Source organism: Euwallacea fornicatus, chromosome 4 (assembly GCF_040115645.1).
Source record: "Euwallacea fornicatus isolate EFF26 chromosome 4, ASM4011564v1, whole genome shotgun sequence".
NCBI lineage: Eukaryota > Metazoa > Arthropoda > Insecta > Coleoptera > Curculionidae > Euwallacea > Euwallacea fornicatus.
This window is the reverse complement of record NC_089544.1, coordinates 1,497,186-1,517,322: the sequence shown is the minus strand read 5'-3', so window position 1 is coordinate 1,517,322 and position 20,137 is coordinate 1,497,186. Positions and strand designations below refer to the sequence as shown.

The following is a 20,137-nucleotide window of genomic DNA, read 5'->3' as shown; positions in this document are numbered from 1 at the left end:
GTGTGGAATTAACAAAACTCAACAAGCGCAGATGAAAAATTTATTCAAACATGTATAATAACCAAACCCTTAAGACCGTTTCACCGCAAATTAAAAAACCCCCAAAGAACTCCAATATCACGTTCTATCTGAGAGAAAGTAATGGAGATTGCAAGTAATAAATTAAATCACAATATGTTCACAAAATGAAAGATAGTGCCACATATACAAATATATAAAAACAACCTGTTTGAAATATGCAGTTCACCTTTAAATGCTTGAACTTAAATGAGCCTTTGTGGCAGACCTACATAAGAATAAATTATTTTTGAAATTGAAAAAATTGGGTGAAAGCTTTAACCTAAATGCTATTTTTGTTGTTCTTTTTACTGGGCTTTTTTGATATGTAGGAACAAGAAAGGACTAAAAATCAAAACAAAAACTCATTTTTTTAGACTTATCCCAATACTTCATGTACAGTCTCGATGTCGGTTATCTATAATTCGTCGTGGACGTCTCGCTCGCCCTGTTCCGCAGGGTCGTGGCATGCTGCTGGAGTTTCGAAGTCAAAGGCGTATTCGCACCTGCAGTCACAATTCACAATTGTTGAACCACGAAAGACCCACCATATTGCATTATTTTTCAATTTAGACTAGGCCCTCGTATACTTTCACGTTCACAAGAAATACGTTGATGTCAACATAATATTAACAAAAGTTTTATGAAAAGTGAGGGATATACAGCCAACTCACCTGTTTGGTTCTGACACACTAGTTAGTTTATTTTCTGTGGCACAAGTCACTTTAACTTTTGTGTTTCTGTTGGGCCCGTTCCAGCAATTTTGACCATTATCGTAGATCATCACACTGTATTGGTTATCTGCAGGGCCGCCCCATTTCGACCATCTATAATAAAAATCATAACTTGATATTTTAATTTTCAAAAGTGAAGATGAGTCGCTAAAATCGTGTAGAAAACAATCAAAGAGCAGTTATAAAGAAAAAAGACATCGCAGAGTGTTTTACCTGCCCAAATTTGTTTCCATCGAACTAGACTTGGGAATTTGCACGGTTCTGTCGAACGGGCACAATTTATAGATGTATTCGTGGTCGTGGTACTCGAAACATTGTCCTTCAAGACTTGCGAACTCCTCCTCGCCGCCAAAGTCATTTTTCAAGCTGTCCTCAATTTGGCGAATTTGGTCTTTAATCTCTCTTACGTCCTTTTCGGCTTCTAAATGATATAAAATATGTAAAATAACAATAAATCAAAATCAGTTATCTGCACTTACCAGAGTATAGATTTCTGGCCTCAGTTGCAGTATCGACCAATTTTTGAGTATCGTCATCGTAAGGGACATGTCCCTCGTCCTTGTGCTCTTCTTCTACTTCCTTATCATCCACATCTTCGTCATCCTCTTCTAGATATCAGGTATATCATAAAAACTACCATAAACGTTAAAATTATCCTCACCTTCTTCATGGTCTTCCTCAATCTGTTCCTGTTCTTCGCCTTCGGGTTGATCTTCAGTACCGACTTCACTACCACTTTCGCTTAAAGGAGGTTTGTAGAGTCCAGCTTCTCTTACCACTAAGGGCTTCATCAATTTCCAGGTGGTGTCTGTGAAAGTTTCCAAATCGACGGAGTCTCGATTGGCATCGCCAAAGAATAGTTTCGCTTCTTCTTCAGACACTAAGTTATTTAATGCGCTTTGGACGTAAGTTTTACGTTTAGGGTTGTTTTCAAGAACTGACCTTCGCCGTTATGATCCCTGTCAAATGTTTGCCTGCTTTGTATTTCCGCGATATCGATGAGACCGTCCTGGTTGCTATCCAATTTTTTAAAGTTTTCTATTGCCTCTGCCTTTTCTTTTTCGGCCTCCTGTTCGGCTCTCTACAACAATTATTTACAATAAAATTTCAACAACGTTGAATGCTGAAAAAACCTTCTTCTTGTATTCTTCCTCCAGTATTCTGTAATACTCTAAAGCCTTATTTTCCGCTTCTTCAGCCCGCTCTTTAATTTCTTGCCTTTCGGCCTTCACTTTTTCGGCTTCTTCTTGGTTTCGTTGAAGCTCAGTTAATTTTTTCTGTTTCTCGCTTTTCATTTTCTGACCTTGTTGAACGAGGTCAGTCCTAAGCTGCTTTCCTTTATAAAAATAATCGATTTGGTGAAGGATCCAGCAATACAATGGTGCTAATGATTAATTATTGTAAGTAGTAGTGTAAAATACAAGCAAACCAAGGACGACGCTTGAAAAAAACTTTTGAGAGCGCAAAAAAAAATTGGCAAAAAATTATTGGTAACTAAAAAATGAATAATCACGGACACAGGTCAATCACAGTTAATAAAACAGATAACACATTCGACCGGCTTCAAATATGACCAAAAATTGATTTTTTGTTGCTCAGCCTGCCTATGTGTAAAAAGTCGAATGCGCTATCAAAACACCACTGCAAACAAGATTTATTTCAAGTTAAGACAGAACTTGCCAGACGTGGAAAATTTCCAGCTTACCACCTAAAAAATATTTAAATTTATGTTCACATTTTACTTTTCGCGGTTAATTATAATTTTTCTCCGAAAAGCTCTCATTTACAATGCAAACACCCATTTCGACATCACAGAGTTAAGTTGTCGGTTTCATAGTGGTATACTAACACACGCGTGTGTTAGAGAAATAAATAAATGACGGACAAAATACCACCTGACTTTTTGTCGCTATTTCGCAAATTCAATTACTCCTACATACCGGCTTTATATAATTCTGCCCGCCTGGCTGCTTCCTCGCGAGCAGCTTTTCCAACTTCCAGACAGGTGTTCGGACAAGATTTCCCAGCTGAATACTCGTCACTGCCATCACAGCAATCACAGATGCCATCGTTTACCCTTTTAACGAAACAGGAAAATGAAGGTTGCAAGGATATGTTAAATTTATTATTTTTTATCAAGGCTTTTTCAAATTTAGCTGTATATGTTAAGGGTGCTACCAGTTATGAGAACCACAGCAGTTTAGTTACAGAATTCTTAATCAGACGATTAGCTGTGTGGTTGTTGCCATGAACCTTCCTCACTAGAAAAAATCTATTACTTATTTCCACACTCTTACCTGTCTGATAACAGTATTTGTGGTTTGTAGCCTGCATTAGTGCAATAAAAGCTACCGCCTGGACACGCACTTGTTCCTGGTTCATCACTTCCGTCAGGGCAGTCACAGTAATCATCATTTACCTAACAAGAGTAAGTGCCTATTGCAATGAAAGTACACATTTTTAGTCATTGTTTGGCAGGTATCATCCATTAAGGTACATGGACTTAGTTGCATGTGCATGTGACTCAAGCAAGTTTAAAAGATGATCATTGAACAGTAGCAATTTGTATCGTATGGAGACGTGTTTCAGTGGAAGTGGAGTGCTTTGTTCAGGCAGTTAGGTTAGTACATGAAGATTCACTATATTTGATTCAACGGATAGTTTGGCTATTAATGACCCTATCAAATCTTTATAAAATAGCAAAGATTAATATTTTTCCCCATATTTCTGAAATTCTACTGTCAAACTGCAGATGATTGGGGCCAAACTGTCAATCACTTTTTGTTTTTAAAACTGACCATCCTGTATTTTCTATGGCAATGGACCATATCTTTTTCCAAATTTAACAAATGTAATTAATTTGATATCTTTCTCTGGTAGTTTCTCAGATATTAAAGCCTAAACGTTGGGTAAAAATGGTAAACAATTATGATACCAATTATTGTACCCAATTAGGGCCAAAAATACTTCCTATGAAAATTGATAAACTAAGCAACAGTAAGGCTCCATTTCATGCTTCCCAGAGAAATTATCCTGGCATTAAAGTGAACAGAACATTAATAATTTGTCTCATATGCGTTATACCTGATTCACTGGGATGGTTTTACTGCCATCCAGGCATGTGAAGTCTTGCTCTGGGTCATACAAACCGGCTCTGGATAAGGAAACGCCGCGTGGCCTAGGAATTTCTACGCTTGGCTGGCATACATTAATTAAACATACAACTAAAATTAATAAAATTTTTAATTCAAAAAGTCCTTGAAAAGAAGGATGGCCCATTTTAGCCGGTTTTTGTGCACAATCTTGTACCAACTTGCTACCTCTTTGGTAACTTTGACATGTAAATCAGCTGATAAGAGGTTGTCAAATTTCAAAAAGAGTGGAAACAGGAAATTGGTGTTTTCAACTGATCAATTTTGCTCGTAGATTTAGGTACACTAATAACCATTAAATTTTCATTACCCTTTGAAAACGCCATTTCACGCATCATCTTCTATTCAAAAAGCAGGCGCACACTTTGTTCGTCTATCGGCAAGCTCGGGTTACTTCCTGATGACTTGTGACAGAAATCTTCTTACGGCAGCAATGTCTCTCTAAAATCGTAGCTTATTTTTGCTTGTAGTGGATAGATGGCGCAAGGTGAAATATGGTTCCGGCGCATTCACTATAATATAGTAATAGTACAAATTACTTCTAAGACCGGGGAACACCACATTTTTAATTTGACCAATTATGCGTTTTTACTACACTTCGGAGACTTAGGAATTTCCGATAGGTGTGGCTTTTCCCCATTTTTGAATGATTTCGTGGCTCACTCTTTCGAAGATGGAAATAGCAGAGGGACGAACTCCCACCATTTTTCCGACTAGAAAAACAACTCTCATTAAAAATACGTTTATTAATTACTGACAACTTAAAAAAAGATAAATAGTACACTTATTTATTATTAAAAAAATTGGTATCTACCGGATTTAAAGCATGAAAATTTTATAACAAATTAATGATTTTATTAGCAAAAAGACGTTGTTTAGAATATTTACTTTGGAAAATATTTTTTTGGTAAAAACGTTAACAGGGTCTAGAGTATTAATAGAGTTTAACGTCATATTAACGTTAGATCAACGTTATATATATTATTTTGTATCCCGAAAATAATATCAACAAAAGTTAAGTAAACGAAACACTGACACTACAAACTACACATAAATAATCCTTCTTCCAAATAATTCCAATACGTAGCTGCACTATATTTCCTGAAGTGTCGTCATGTAACATTAAAATAAAAAGAAAACAAAAAAAAACGTAAAAATTCCGTCAAAAATGAAATAATCATAGGAGCATTTTAGATAATTTTAAACTATAACAATGAATTTAATGCTGGATGGGAATCAGTTTTTCTCCAGAGGCGATGGCTGGTAATGGGGCCTCAACGGTCAACACTCCATCTTTGCTCAAAGAAGATTTGATCAGTTCGGGATTGGTGCCTTTGGGCAGCAGGAATTCACGGTTGTACTCCCTGTACACAGATTTTGATTCTGTTTTTTCCTCGTGCTTAGCGTGAACCTGAAAACGAGAGACAACAATGATTATGTAACAAGCAAATAAATTGTAAATATACTGATAATATTAAACTGAATGGCTTTTCCTTGACACCTTTCCTATATGTGTGTAAGATACTTACTCAATTCAAAGAACACAAACATTACTATCTATAGTCTAGCGACCTTATAACGTTATGATCCAGACGAAAGCAAATAATACCTGCTTTAATTGATTACCTTTCGACGCATCGCCAAATTTATCTCGCAGTTTACCGTTCGGTACTTAACGGTACCGTAATACGAGTCGTACCGTATGAAACTTACCAATAATTTATTGTCAACAGTTTTTACGACTATTTCTTCTGGAGCGTATTGGCTGACGTCGAATCTGAGTTTGAGGCTCTTGTCGTTGCCGTCGCTCTGGATTAAAGGTGAGTTCCAGTCGTCGTACCAAGTCGTCGCTGGTGGTCCGGCCCTGTGAACGAGGTCTGAGCCTCGGTCTGAGCTTGTGTTTGACGATTGAGTAGTTGTGCTGGAAAAGCAGAAAATAGGAGTTTACAAGGTTCGTCCTGAGTCACGCGGTAACAACACCCGTTACGGGTTTATGACCACGAATGCACGTGATGATCACCAGACGGCAGGATGTAATTAGATTCGGACGTTTTAATGGGTGGTTGATGCTATGCACGATCGAATTTTCATCGGCAGTAGGTGCATTGATGAACACAAGTAGGAAGGTGCAATGCTGGAATAATGGTGGGTAAATTAGGGGAAGTGCTGGGATGGTAGGGTATATGTATAATAATATTTCAACGTGTACATGTGTAAATTTGTGCAACAAATACGTAATATAAGGTTTTATAAGGCGAACCTGTTTTTTTTTAATAAAAAAATTTTTTTTGTTTAAATTTTTTCTTATTTTTTAAATATTTTTTTTAATTAAAAAGGCCTTTTTCTCCATTTTCAATTTGTTTTATTTTCATTTTTTTTATTCTCTAAATTTTGTTTTTTTCTTTTTTTTTTCATTTCATATTTTAATCCTTACACAATCGTACGTGTCGCATTGTGTAGGAGGTCTAGTCCCAGTGCCCCCCTCAATTTTCGTTCAAAGCCAAATTCTTAGTTTTTCCGAATTTTCCTAAAATCGAAGGACTTGCGTTCCGGCGTGACATCCTGCACAGCGGACAGTGACAGTGTGCGGATTTGACAAAAGAGTTTGGTTAGAAGTCCGCTAAATGTCAAATATTATTATGCCTATTGAAACGATGACATTTGCTAAATTCCCAACCTCATTCCCTTGTCAAAATTTTAGGCGCATAACCTCAAAATCCTTCTTTATTCTAAACTAAGACACATCTTCGGTTCAAAACATGCGATTGAACTATGCGAGTTTACTTTTTGGACTCGTATGTGCATACATTTTCAAATCATGCGACCAGTAAATGAACGATCACCCATAATATCTCTTAGACCAGCACTTGCGAATGTAATTTAATTACCTTATCGACATTTCGATATGCTGAATAGAAAAAGTAATATCTACAAATTACATTCGAGTTCGCGTCAATCGCGCTGTTACCACACGGATTAAGCAAAACTGAATAAAAGATGCGCAGAAAGATTGTTAAGGTCGAACGTACATGCGCTGAATTTAACTATTGTTTATTATGTTCCCCTGGGCCAATCAAATTCATGGTACGGCCAGGTAATACCCGAAGGTGACATTAAAAAATCTGATTAGTCGCAAATGGAGCCTAACTATTGCAAATATGGGGCACAATGTGATTAGTGCGGGGAAAATCTCAAAGGCGGTTTCTATCAGGATTTTAACTGCTGAAAGTTTTGCTTTTGTTTTAAGCTACGTAATGTGACGTAAACGGACTTTACCGCACGCGCCGAAAGCAGCGATTGACGTGTACATGGCATGTGTCAGCGTCAAAACTCTCGCCGGGATTTGACATTGACGTGCGTGTGGTATGTGCGAAGATAAGAACGTGTGGTAAAGTCTCACTTTGCGCACGTGTTAGTTAGATAACCATCCACGTAATACAACGTTCGCACTACCAGATGTTGGTGTAAAAGCTTTCTACCGACCTTTCATCTACAAATATCTAGAAATTACCTGGATGACGACTTGCTCGAAGAGAGTTTTTCATTCTTGCCTTCCTTAACCACTTCCGACTCGTAAGACATGCAAGTAAAAAAGCATTAGGTTAGATTGGTTATGTAAGCGTATCCGAGTACCTGGATGCAGCCTTAAACTAGTTGCAGTTAATTTAGCTGCAGTTGTTAGCTGCATATGGTTAAGTGTTAAGGTTATTAGCGTTACCTAGAAAAGAGAAATGATTAAGTTAATAACGTGGTAGATTTGAATCGAAGTAGGTCGCACGCCCCAACGTTTGCTTACGCGATATTCAAACACAAATTTCTCTGTCCGAATTAGTTATGTCCAATATGGTTTAGTCATACATATGTCCATGTTTGCCGCGCTTGTTTGGTTCATCTGTTATTGTGTACAAAACAAAAAAATAAATAAAAAATAATAAAAAAGAAAAAATAATAAAAAACTATTGCGAAGCTTTGAACCTACTTAATATAACTTAAACGATCAGATTAGAGTCTTTTACATGCCACTTGCGACTTGGTAGCTACACATTGGAAAATACCATCTCAACTGCAAGTTTTAGTTGCCGAGAACGTGCAGGGGCTTCAGGAATCCCGCTGCTTTCGTTTCGGTTCAAGTTACGAACAAGTTTTATCTTGTTATATTAGGGATTTCGCAGCGCATCACGGGAAACACGAAGAAAGACGCCTCAAGTATTACTTATCGGTCGAAAGCCCGACAGATGAGCCACGAGAATATACTTGTACGTCATTTGGAATCACCGTTATGCGAACTAGCACCTTCGACCAACCCCACGAGGAAAAATCCCAAGGGTTCAAATGAGACGATCTGGGAGGCCACGCGTGCGGTCCTGGCCCGTTTTACCCGTCGGTTAGGGTAGTTGTAGACCGGAAACTGACGTGCGACACCAGTGACGTTGGTGACAGGTCAGTGGCGAAGCAATGACCAATTAGAAGCTCTTGTAAAACAAACACAATTCTTTTTAAATTTTTTTATGCCCAGGGAAAAGTCGTTGCATTACGCCACTGACAGTGAGCAAAAATCTACAGTTACAGTAACAAGCGCCCGAACTTTTTCGCATTCTACCACTGCGCTAAGCTTTCTATTTTAGGCGAATGACATCATCTTCCATTACGCATGCCGAGTCTTAAAATGGACACTTAAGTACCAACTGTTCGCCCGACTCATAAAAAATTAGGTACTGAAACGCGAAGGCGTGATTTCATATTAGTACGTAGGTACCACATTATTTTACCATGGGTCATGGGTTTTATTCAATTAGGCATCGATAGTGGGTCTGAAGTATTGGGTTGTGTTTGAACACGTATCGACGGGACAGCGAACGGTAATGACGTGGTAATAGGTTTTTATGAGTGACTTGATTATAGACTCCCTGCCACGGCGATAATGACCCATAAAGTAGTTTTCACGGGCTACGAATAGCATTTTTAATCTTTTTTTCTTTTTATTAAGTTTTACGAACTAATTTTAGTGTCCTTTTGCGAGGGTTTGACGGCCACATCTTTGGACAAAGCATGCACGTAATCTCAGTTTAAGCGTGCCCCGTTCCCCTGAACTACTGCTCAAAATAGCGCATTACCTATTCGAATGAAAAATAAACAAATTGAGGTCTTGACCTCCGATGCGTTTATCAAAGGTTGAAGCAATTTAGTATCAGAAATGTTGAGTTTATCTCCGCCGTTTTGCCACATTGAGTTAGCAGCGTGGAAGGCGACTTTTTTTCAAACTGACTTCGCCGTTGCGTACACTACAAACGAAGAACGTAACCGGCGTGTTTTTCATAACGCACGTGTGCGTTAGCATGTGCCTCCGCGAATGCCGCCTCCGTTTTTTTACGTTCACTTTCGCGGGGGCGGCGGAAAATGATTAAAACGTATTAAATTACTGAGACGAGAGGAAATTCTGGGCCGTCTGAGGCAGATCTGAACATTGAAACTTTACGAGGAAAGTCAGCAATAAAATATAATTTCTAATGATATTATTTGATGTATAATACGTGATAATGGTGTGTAACCTCATGATCTACAATGTCAATCAATAGTTACCATTTATGTAAATTGTGGCGTTGTCTATGGGCAACCTTGACTGAGTAGTCTAACAATAAACAATTGCCTTATATGGCGATCCAATATAATCTGAATCGACGTTTCCATACACCCACGCTTCTACACTTAAAAAAATAAGCTTACTTCAGGCTTCACCTTTACATTCAGTGTGTGTCTACAAGTAACTTGTTTGTCCTTCTGGCCTTATGGAATAATGCGCGTTCTCTCTCTCTCTCTCTCTCTCTCTCTCTCTCTCTCTCTCTCTCTCTCTCTTTCTCTCTAGAATTGTAACGATTTTCCTTCGCAACTCATTAATATTGGCATCGGTCTTTCATAGTTCCCCACAAATAATAGTCTAATGGGGACAAATCTGGTGAACGTGCCGGCCAGCGAATGCCTTCATTGTTTACAACGACCCGACCGGAAATATTTGAGGCGTTTTCGTGAAATAATTTTGCGCTGGTTGTTGTCCGTCTGGACACCGTCGGAGACGTGTTGCCGGAGTATCTAATTTTCTTTACGATCTCCAAAAACGACCCGGATCTTTCAAATTTTGAAACCGGATGCCCTTGAACCCCGAATTGCGAAATTCTCAGTTTAACCGATCTCGCGTCTGTTGGGGTCGCGGACATCTTCGCGGATCTGCTCCACCCTGTAGATGTCGCGAATTTTCGGACAATTTTTCGATGAAAGGAAGTCGGCAGCTTCTCACTCCTGTCGAATGTTCCGACTTCCTCTGCCGGCCGATGCTAAAAATACAGCATCGCATTCGACAATCCATTTAAGTTGTTTGTCTTCAGGTCGCTACTAAGTATAGAAGCGTCACAGACATCCGTTTTTAGCAGTGCATGATGTAAGAGTTGAAGAGTGCATTGAACTTGCTTCACATTACGTGTTAAGAACCGTTTCGTATGTAAAACATGTAAAGAGAAATTCACGTAATCTCCTTGCAAAAAGTCTCCCATCTGTGGGGCCCAATTAAAGGCAGTTTTCGAAAATTTCGAAAGCTGATACTGTCAGGGGAGGAGACATGCGCCACGCGTGGCCTTGTCCCATTTTTTTTACGCGTCGTCAATAACGAGCCCCCATTTCCGTGCAACTCCTCTTCCCATTCTGACATTTATTTACTTCCCATTAGGGGGCGAAATCTTCGACCATCAAGGGTAGTGGAGCTTTGCCAAGGTTTGTTCCGCCAGCTTGTAATTTGTCCGCAAATAATTCGATGAAATAAAAAAAAACAGAAGAAAAAAAATTAGAAAAAAGGAGAAGAAAAAATAACAATAAAAAAGATAAAAATAAATTAATTAGAATAAATTAAAAAAGTACAAATAAACACATCTGGGATGAATTAACGAGTTTAAATTTACAATTCTTCGTCTAGGACATTCTCCTCCCCTCCCAGACCTGCAATGGGGCGCTAGTTGACTTCCGACCCTTGGTATTATTTATATGCGAGTAAATTGGAAAGGGACCGGAGCCATGCAGTGCCACGAAGCTGCACCGAAGGGTGTGGGAGCTGCTGCCGCAAAATGTCAGTGTCGCCTTTAGAACGACCTATTGCTCCTGCATATTCGCCGATGCAATTAAACGAGTTTTCCGTCCCTACAGGCCCTGCCTAAGGCCTGAGTTTGAACACCTGCTGCTTAAATTTGATCACTTTTATTTTAAGTTGAACGCCCTCGGAATTCCTGAAATAAAACGGAGTTTCCGGTCGCAACGCCATCTACAAGTAGAACTCAATCCAGTGTCGGAATTCTTAATTCACTGTCAAATTTTCGATCCAACGTCAAAAGCGTCAAAAGCTTTGCGAGCGTATATAGAGTGACGCGTAATCGCCGGTGTCAAATGATGATGGTTATACCGGGTGTTGTTATTTCAGAGTAATGTGTCAAGGTTGCCAGGCGCTGATTCAATAATAAGTGGGCAACCCGAACTGATCTAGTTTGTGGTAATTTGCATCTCACTTCCATTTGTTTGAAAGTAAATGTGTGTGCAGGCTTAAAATAGTAGTTGCTCCTCCAGAACCACTTTAGTACTTACTTTCCTTCATGCCCGCGCTGAAAGGAACGTAAATAGAACGTAACCACATGGAAATGTCAGACTGTCTGGCACGTTTTGCTTATTTTTCTATCTGATGAGAAAATAAACGTGGGTTTCCGGTAGTACATCCCAAGATAAGTACCGAGCTTATTACTGTTAATGGCTCCACTACAAATACGATACCTGCATCAGTAATACTACTCCGCGATTAAGCCATTTCCTCGAAGTCGCCGTCTATAAAATCCCATTAAAATATCTCGCGGCGCCAGCGGCGAGCGAACAAACTAAACTTAAAATTAAATTAGAATTTCTGTCCTTAAAATTGGATTTAATTAAAATTAAATGAAAATTAGTAAATCGCCGCGCTAATTTTAAAATGAGCTTCAAAAGTTTTTAAATTTCCTATGACGCGTTTTGGTTTTTCCATTTCTGTTTTTCCGATTTGGCGGTTCTTGAGGGACCGAAATGGAGAGTACAGAGACGTGAAAGTATAGAGAAAGGGGCATACTTGGGCCTTATTGATTTCAGCGAATGCGGACGGGTGTTTGTATTGAAACCTTCCCACAGCGACACGCTCCTTTGACGATACTGTCGGTCGTATCACGTGAAAGTCAGAAGAAAATTGGATTAAAAGCACGAAATGTTGATTGTTTTCGAAAAATTGTGCCGTTGAGCGGAGGTGAAGTGGAGGTCAATCCAGTGTCAAAGTTTCAGTCAAGTGTCAAACTTTTGAGTCCGGTGTCAAAATTTTCAGTTCAGTGTCGAAGTTTTCAGTCCAACGTCAAAATTCTCAATCCAGTGTCGGAAGGGTCAAAAATATTTGTTAGCACTGAACCATGATTTCAGTCGTGGACGGTTTCTGCCCATTGCTCCTAACCGGATGGACAGAAAAGTAATCTGTTCAAATTTGTCCACTTCGCCACTTTTAACAAAAACACGCAATTACTCTGATTGGTCACACTCGGCTGCTCAGGCAAATTCGTTTTTTCCATTGTTGGAACGTAAAAACCATCGGTAATTTGGGGCCCAATTATGATTTTGTTTGCGACGAGCACACAGATGAGAGCGCGTGGCTCACGTTCAAATCAACCCCAAGGAACACTGAACATATATCCTACCTGGTCGTACTCCTGAAGAAGTTATTGCTCTCTCTATTCATCAGTTCCGATCGGAACTTGGACATTTCCTCTTCCATTTTACGCATTTCCGCGTCGAATCTTTCCCTGATGCTCGAATACTCCGTATCGATGACGCTGAAGTCGCTGTGTTTGATGGGGATGTTCCTCCTGTTTTCGGCCATTGTGACTCAGCTGCTCCACTCAAACTCGAAATAATCCTCAAAAATCACTGGAAATCCACTGAAAACCGCACACTTGTGCACTCCAAACCGGCTAAAGTAGAAACGGAGGCTACAGACAACGCTCAACTCGACGTTCTGAATAGCTATGCGCAATATTCTGAAACTGTAGTCGATGTCGTGCCTCGATTTTAAATAGAAACACGTTCTGGGGTTTTGGGGGCCCACGGAACTTGCGCGGAAAATAATGGGGGAAATGGGTCCCCGTACGGGGCGGCTGTTCTTGTCTCACTTGCACGCTCGCGCCGACGAACCGACAAGGATGGAGGTGGACGTAGCAGGTTTTGAAAGGGAAATGATCAGCTGCGGTTGCAGTGTGAATCACGAATAGACGTAGGAGCAGCTCTGCGAGTTTCAAACGTTCGAAAAGTTGCACGCTGCAAGTGAAATTTGGCCGCCGCCACTGGGAAAAAGGACGGTGAATAAGGGTGAAAGTTGCCCTTTATCTTATGCAGTCGAGGGCCGAGCTGGGCCGTCAGGAAACTTATAGTTTCACCGTGTTAATTTGTGTTCGTTTGTCAGCGCAGGTATATTTTCAGTCTACGGCAAAACGCCCACTTGCCGCCCACTGGCCGGCAACTTGTCCACCCTTACCGATAACTTACCAACCTCTTGTCGACTCTTATCGATAATTTGCCGATTCCTGTCGACTCTTACCGATAACTTGCCATCCTAAGTATTGTCACGGAAACATATCTTTTTGTCTGAGTCTCTCCGTGTGAGTCTAAAATGCCCAAATGGAAGAAATAATATAAACAGAAGCAACATCGTTTGTGACAGGAAAACTATTGCAAGATCCCGTATGTGGCTTGAATGCACAGTATTTTCACGTCGAGGGGTGAAATTCGCCTCGGTTTGCGAACTTCTGGTGACCATGGGGATGAATTAGCGCAGGCGCCGCGGCCTTACCGCGCTTAATCGCGAGCGTCGCCTGGACGCGGCCCATATAAGCATCAAATTTGTCAATTTTTGAATACAAATAATTAGAATTTCAAGACCATAAACCAACACAACAATCATGACTCAGTTCATACGTGCCCTAAAAGGTGTTTTCTTTTAGGGCGTATCCATGACGTGGCTATTATGAGTCAATGCACCTACCTACTCATCAATGCACTCGTTCCCGATCATTTCTAAATATGATCGAATAACACAATTTTTTTATTTAGACACTGAATGTTTCATGACTTCGAACTTGGGACATCCTCCCACGGGCCGCGTGTTTGTCTCATTGTCGTGGAAATTTAGTTGTTTTGGATTTTTACGTAGACAAATCGTATACATACGATTTCACTGGCAAGAATGACGTGGGAAACGTATGCTCGTTCTTGAAGTTCGTGGGAGGTGCGAGTTCTGGATTGTTGGAGAATGTTGTCGTAGCGCACCTCTGCTCGTACTGCGGGCTTGGTGGTTGATACGGTATAGATTTTATGGAATTTTCATCGGAGACGTTGACAGGTAGCTAATTGGGGGCACTAACTCGATATCCAAAAGAAAAAGGCTATTTTGCTGGGCGGCCTAGGTTGGTTCCGAGCAGAAGTCAAAGGTTCCTGCGGGTTCGGGTAACCGCCCCGAATTGGGGAGCAGGAAGCGACGGACTCGGAAAGTTGCTAGACGAGCGACGGGAATATACTTGTGTGCGATTTTTACCGCCCTTTTATAAAACAGCGTCTTCAAGCGACCCAGGAAAGAACGATCCACGCGGTTCAAATCGGGTCGTCCGGGAGACCATGCCGAAGCTCCCGCCCGTCCTACCCTCCGGCTGGGGAAGTTCTCGTCCAGAAACTGAGCGACCAACCCAGGTTAGATTGGTAGTGCACCATCGTGCGTAGACCACATCCTTCCTCTGGCCATTGAACCAACAACTTCTGACTGATCGAACTCCAACAACCTGCAATTCCGTTCGCTGTTAAGCCTCGGTGCGCCAAGACGATCACCAATAATGCCAGCAGGTATCTGTCATCGGCGAAATAAATTAGGAACATTCTGGAAGTCTCGAACGTCCCACTTAACAAATTCCATGTCCTTATAGGAAGTTAACTTGGGAACAGGAAATTTGCATCGCCGTTAACCTACATAGCTACATATAAGCACATTTTGCATTCAGAGTGCTTAATAAGGCCAAACCATTTTCATGAAATGAACAAGTCCCAATAAATCCATGACTCATCCAATTACAAAAGCGAAACGGCAACGTTATAAATATCGTTACTGTTTCAGCATGAAGCTGAAATTCTCTGAAACGACTGAAATCGCGCGACCTGCCTCAATTTTCAGCATGACTCATGGAAGATTTGTCGGTTGTTTATTGAACAGAGTGGACGGTCACTTTTATATTTGAAACTCATTTGAGTGGACGTTTTTGAGTTGCGGCTTCCTCTCGGTTAACCCTGCGAGCAAATAGTCATCGACTAAATTTGTACGGAGTGATTGCCAAAAAAAAAACAACTTTTGTGCTCAAATGATTTGAATAATTGATTCCTCGCATTATAAATATGATGTTATCAGACTTATTATTCGCAACAAGGCGCATTTGTTGGCACGGCCCAAATTTCGTGTGTTTACCAGACCTCTTTCCAGTCCAATGACAATCGTAACTTTTTGCTTTTTGGCAAAATGCTAAAGTTTGGTCGCGCCGGTTGATTTATGTGCAGAACGTTAGTCGGGTATTCGGTTTTTTGTTTTGTTTTGTTTTTTTTTTGTTTTTTTTTGGGCGCGAGCCCTTAGCAAGGCAACACCGCCGAGGGCCGAGTCAGCTTCAACCTGAGCTCTCGGAAATGATGAACAGTTACAGGAGGGAAATGGTGAGAACGGAGCGCTGCGGTCCGGGTCAGGCCTGCACGCGGGGGTATTTTGACAACTGTAGGAAAAAAAAATAATAATAAAAAAATAATAATAAGAAATAATAATAAAAATAATAAAGAAATCAAAAGAAAAAAAAATAATGAAAAAAATTTTAAAGAAAAAAAATTAATGAAAAAAAATTTTATAGAAAAAATAATAAAATTAAAAAAAAAAGAAAGAAAAATAACGCTTCTGCCATATATCACAACGATCTCGCGGCCGGCGTTATACAACGAATTAGACGATTTTTTTTCTATTTTTTCCAGACAATTCATCTAAAAAAGCAATTCGAAGTTCCTCCTCCGAGGCACGACTTCAGCTTTTTAACATCCCCCAAGAACGCATAGGCAACGTCGTCCTTCCGCACTTCTCCGTGGGGCTTCGCCATTCTCCAGCTTTATTAACACGCATTAACATTTTCCAATCTGTGCGTTAATTGAAATAAACTCGCATAAATATTTACTTTTCAGTACTGGTCATAGTTATGCCAGCTATTTATATCCGAAACGACCTTCTAAATCACAAATAGCTTACGCAGATATTTCACTCATATGTGTTTCAGCCCGACTTTTATGGATGGAATTTCTTTGATGGAAAATTTACTGTATATCAATAAAAATTGTATTGTACGACATCATTAGCTCAGTTTACTGGACGAGGAAATTTGGACACTGAGATACTGCCAAGAGGGACAAGACCTTCGACCTGGATTGAATTCATGGTGTTTTTTTTTCCATTTAATCAATTTCATATTCGCCTTTTTCCGAAATCCCCATTCTGGCCCCCTCCTTATAGTGCGCTCAGTTCGCTCAAAAACTTAAACTTAATTTTTTTTTTATATGTAATTTTTTTTTAATAGCGAGGAAATTAAATAAATATATTAGAACGAAAAAAAAACAGAAATTTAAACCCTCTAACAACTATTTTAATAGAGCTTTCGTAAACTGTCGGGCTTCACGTGCGGTGCCTCTGTCCTAAAAAACTCCAGTAAAAACAGGATGTTTTTTCACCATATTTTTGCAATTAATTGTTGCAACAGTGTCAGCTATAAAGCAACATGAACAGGATCCAAAAGTCTCTTGAATTGATCGGCGAGTTCGGTTTTCCGAAAAGAAATGATCAGTGGCGCACCAAACGGGCCGAAGAGGTTTAAAAGGCATCTCACCTTATGGAATGCGGGGAGGGGGGAGGGGTAAGCAAGTACTAACGTGACCCAGCGCCTGAGTGCTCAATTTACCAAAAAATAAATCATTTTCAGTGTTATTAAATTAGAATTCCAACCAGCACCGATAACAGACTAAAGGAAAACATCTCATCAAAATTAAAAACACCTTTGAAGACATTTATTGGTTCAGTCGATCGTTAGGAGCTTCACGATTGATTCCCATCGACGGTACCTAATCGCTAATTAAGATACATTCGACCACAACGTGATCCACCTGCGTTTAACCGGTTTAATCGAATCTTCAAGCAAATTTCGGTTTAAAGCCTGCAACAATGGCCAAACCGTAAGTTTTTAATCTGGCTTAGTTAATATGACAAGTGCTATTCGGTCCGAGTCCCTTGAATGTCGAATGAAAAATGTGCTGCATAAGTACCATATCTTAATTGAAATAAATGCCCACTGGTCGAGAGCGACCATGTCGCTTCCATAAATGGTCACTCGCCAAGTACCTTGAGTGGGTTCGACACCTGTTACGTCACGAGGTATGTAACTGCGAAATACGTGTCTGACCAAATTCTGACTATCTGCTGCAATATTTGATAAAATAGCCATAAGTGGTCAAGTCATTTTTGGAAAGCGCGCGTTGCGCTCGTTGACATGAATATACGTCGAAAGCTTTGCTCAAGTAATAATTTAATATTTAATTTAATACTTAACGTGACGTTTGATTTAATTTAATATTTTTCCAAATAATTTTTTAAATATTAATTTAATTATTTTTACAAAATCCCCCTGAACATTTTGTCCTCACATGTGAAACCCCGCTGCCAAGACGAAAAGTTGATAATATCAGATAATGATCGAGATACTGGGAGTGAGAATTTCAGAATTTTTAACGTCTGAATTTCATAGCCCCATCAATTTTTCAGATATTAAGGTCGAGTATGCGCCATTCTACATGATTAGATTTAACTAAAGCCTGAAAAAATCGCCGGAGGAGTACTTTTGCGCGCCTAGGCGTCCTTTTTCACACCCCGAACGCTTCAGTACGCCACTGACGATTAGTTTCTGAACTTTGAATTATTTGGTAAATTTCGAAATTATTTTCCTCCGCACCTCACAGCATTTTGACAAAGTAAAAAACAGAGTTTTCAGAATCAGAAATTAAAAATCCAGGCCCGCATTGAAAAAAATTACTATTGATGTCACGGTAATCATTTGGATGTAATTTTAAATGACTGTAAATGGGACTTTTTCCGTGAACTTTGGACTATGGTGAAATTTGCAGCGATGCCGGCCGGCAGACCATCTCCTCCGCAGAGCTTCGTTCCCTCACTTTCTTACCACGTTTGAGGGCCCCTTTAAAGGATCGAAGTCTTGGCAACTCTGCCAAGGGGATCAGCTCCATGGAGAAACACTAATTGACCAATGCATTACTCGGATTTTATCGTTTTAATGAAAGTAACTTTGCGGTAACCGTGGGTTGGACTTATTGGCACCAAAGGGCGTTCAGTTTGCCGTTCAATTCAGCTCGACGTGATAACCAGGCCTGGTTCTCTATAACTTTAAATTAAAACATCATATGTGAGCAGTAAAATATAAAAATATATTGTGCCAGTCTCAGTATTTGGAAAGGTCCAATACCAGTCAGTGCCAAGAGCATATTTCACAGCAGTACTATCTGAACGATTAAATTTTTAAAGCCATTAATGACGCTCTTGGACTATCTGATTCTCTAGAAAAATAATTCGCAACATTGAGAGTTTCATTAGAATGAAGAGAAAACATTTTGGCATTTTTTTATATTTTATATTTTTAAAATTTTTATGCCTTTAAATATTGTTATTTTTGAATGTGTACACTGAGAGGGACAAAGCGTTTCGGACCGTGTTTCTATGACCTTTCTTGCCTGAAATGAGATCTTTTTTAGAACTCTCGACATTTGTAACTGAGATATCCTGTATACGGCCAATATTTCTTACTTTATTCATCATTACTTATTCAGTCATCTTAAATTTCACGAAATGGGCTTACAACACATCTAAGACCAGGCTACGTCATCTAAGCTTAAGAAGTCCAACGTTTATCCTCTCTTTAAGCGCATCTTTAGAAAAAGCTCGCAACCACATGAGTCGCACTGCGGATACTTTTTTAGAGGAAAGTGCCATTAAAATCCATTACCATCAATCAACTAATTACACCAATGCAATTTTTGCCGAAGGGAACGGCAGTGTTGTAGCGTAATGTCTGAGTAAATATTTGAGTTTATTCCTGTAACGGGAGCGCGCCTCCCTTGGATAATTTTAACATACAGCAAGAAACCGGAAGGAATGGGTAACGAGAGCTTGCTATAGATGTTGCAAAAAAATAATGAATTTCTATACTTCGACTTGAATTAATTAATATTAAAATTAAGATACATTAAATTATAATTAAAATAAATTAAACTTAAATTTAAATAAATTAAACTTGAATTATAATTCAGATCATTAAAAAACCAAAAATCATGAATGATTTGTGAAATATGTGAATTTTTCTAGCGCATTTAATATACCGAAATGTCTTATCTTTTCCAATTCGTTTACGTTTCCTAAGCTGGCGTCTAGAACAATCTATTTTAGTCTGGAAATGCTCTCATACGTGCCTACAGAAATAACTTCTGGACGGCAGCAGAGTTATGCCGGCTTAAAATTTCATTAGCTGTACTTCAGATATACACAAAATTGATTCGAGAATAAAACCCACGATGTAAACCAGTAAATCATCGTCTGGAATGTTTCGATTTCGATTGCACATTAAAATCAGAATTATTCAGCACCAGAGTTAGATTCATTGAACGCTGAACAAAACTTTTTCGACGTTAGATTCATGACTGATTATTCACTCATCATTGATAAAAATTAAATGGACATTTTACGTGTTATAAATATTAACTTAAAATTGTTTTAAGTATTTTTTTACAATATTTTAAGCTATTATTACTAGCGATTATGAGACATATGCAAGTGGTGCACGGTACTGTTCATATGGGGGGGCAGCTGGCTTTCCTGATCTACAATTTTTCCCAGGAGTAGGGGTCGGTGATTAAAAATTTCGCCCAGGGCGCTAGACTTGCTAAGGCCGACCCTGGTAGAAACTGACATAGAAAATAATTTCATTTGACCTGAGTGGCGCCATCCCTGTAATGAATTACGATACTACTCGAGCG

The 20,137-nt window shown here is 39.5% G+C and overlaps 2 protein-coding genes and 1 long non-coding RNA gene across 5 annotated transcripts; 1 reads left to right on the top strand and 2 right to left on the bottom strand.

Annotated features, from left to right (window-relative positions):
- Positions 1-26: 26 nt before the first annotated feature.
- On the bottom strand, positions 27-4,241 carry GCS2beta (glucosidase 2 subunit beta). Of its 2 annotated transcripts, none has more exons than XM_066281328.1 (10): positions 3,876-4,241; positions 3,089-3,210; positions 2,732-2,868; positions 1,925-2,127; positions 1,734-1,872; positions 1,453-1,671; positions 1,271-1,396; positions 1,005-1,212; positions 732-884; positions 27-563 (listed from the first exon to the last, which is right to left on the bottom strand). In XM_066281328.1, exons 1-10 carry the CDS (start codon positions 4,068-4,070, stop codon positions 476-478), a joined length of 1,590 nt encoding a protein of 529 aa, XP_066137425.1. In that variant the 5' UTR covers positions 4,071-4,241; the 3' UTR covers positions 27-475. The 2 variants fall into 2 exon arrangements, with proteins under 2 accessions (XP_066137425.1, XP_066137424.1); XM_066281327.1 differs by having other exon boundaries at positions 1,271-1,399; positions 3,876-4,238.
- A 430-nt stretch (positions 4,242-4,671) lies between these two features.
- On the bottom strand, positions 4,672-13,055 carry LOC136338697 (heat shock protein beta-1). 2 transcript variants are annotated; one of them, XM_066281335.1, is made up of 4 exons: positions 12,682-13,055; positions 7,455-7,523; positions 5,657-5,864; positions 4,672-5,354 (listed from the first exon to the last, which is right to left on the bottom strand). In XM_066281335.1, exons 1-4 carry the CDS (start codon positions 12,861-12,863, stop codon positions 5,163-5,165), a joined length of 651 nt encoding a protein of 216 aa, XP_066137432.1. In that variant the 5' UTR covers positions 12,864-13,055; the 3' UTR covers positions 4,672-5,162. The 2 variants fall into 2 exon arrangements, with proteins under 2 accessions (XP_066137432.1, XP_066137433.1); XM_066281336.1 differs by lacking the exon at positions 7,455-7,523 and having other exon boundaries at positions 12,682-13,050.
- Positions 13,056-14,861: 1,806 nt separating this feature from the next.
- LOC136338704 (uncharacterized) lies at positions 14,862-16,398 on the top strand. Its single transcript, XR_010732006.1, has 2 exons — positions 14,862-15,724; positions 16,031-16,398. It is a non-coding gene; the product is annotated as an uncharacterized lncRNA (long non-coding RNA).
- The last annotated feature ends 3,739 nt before the right edge of the window (positions 16,399-20,137 follow it).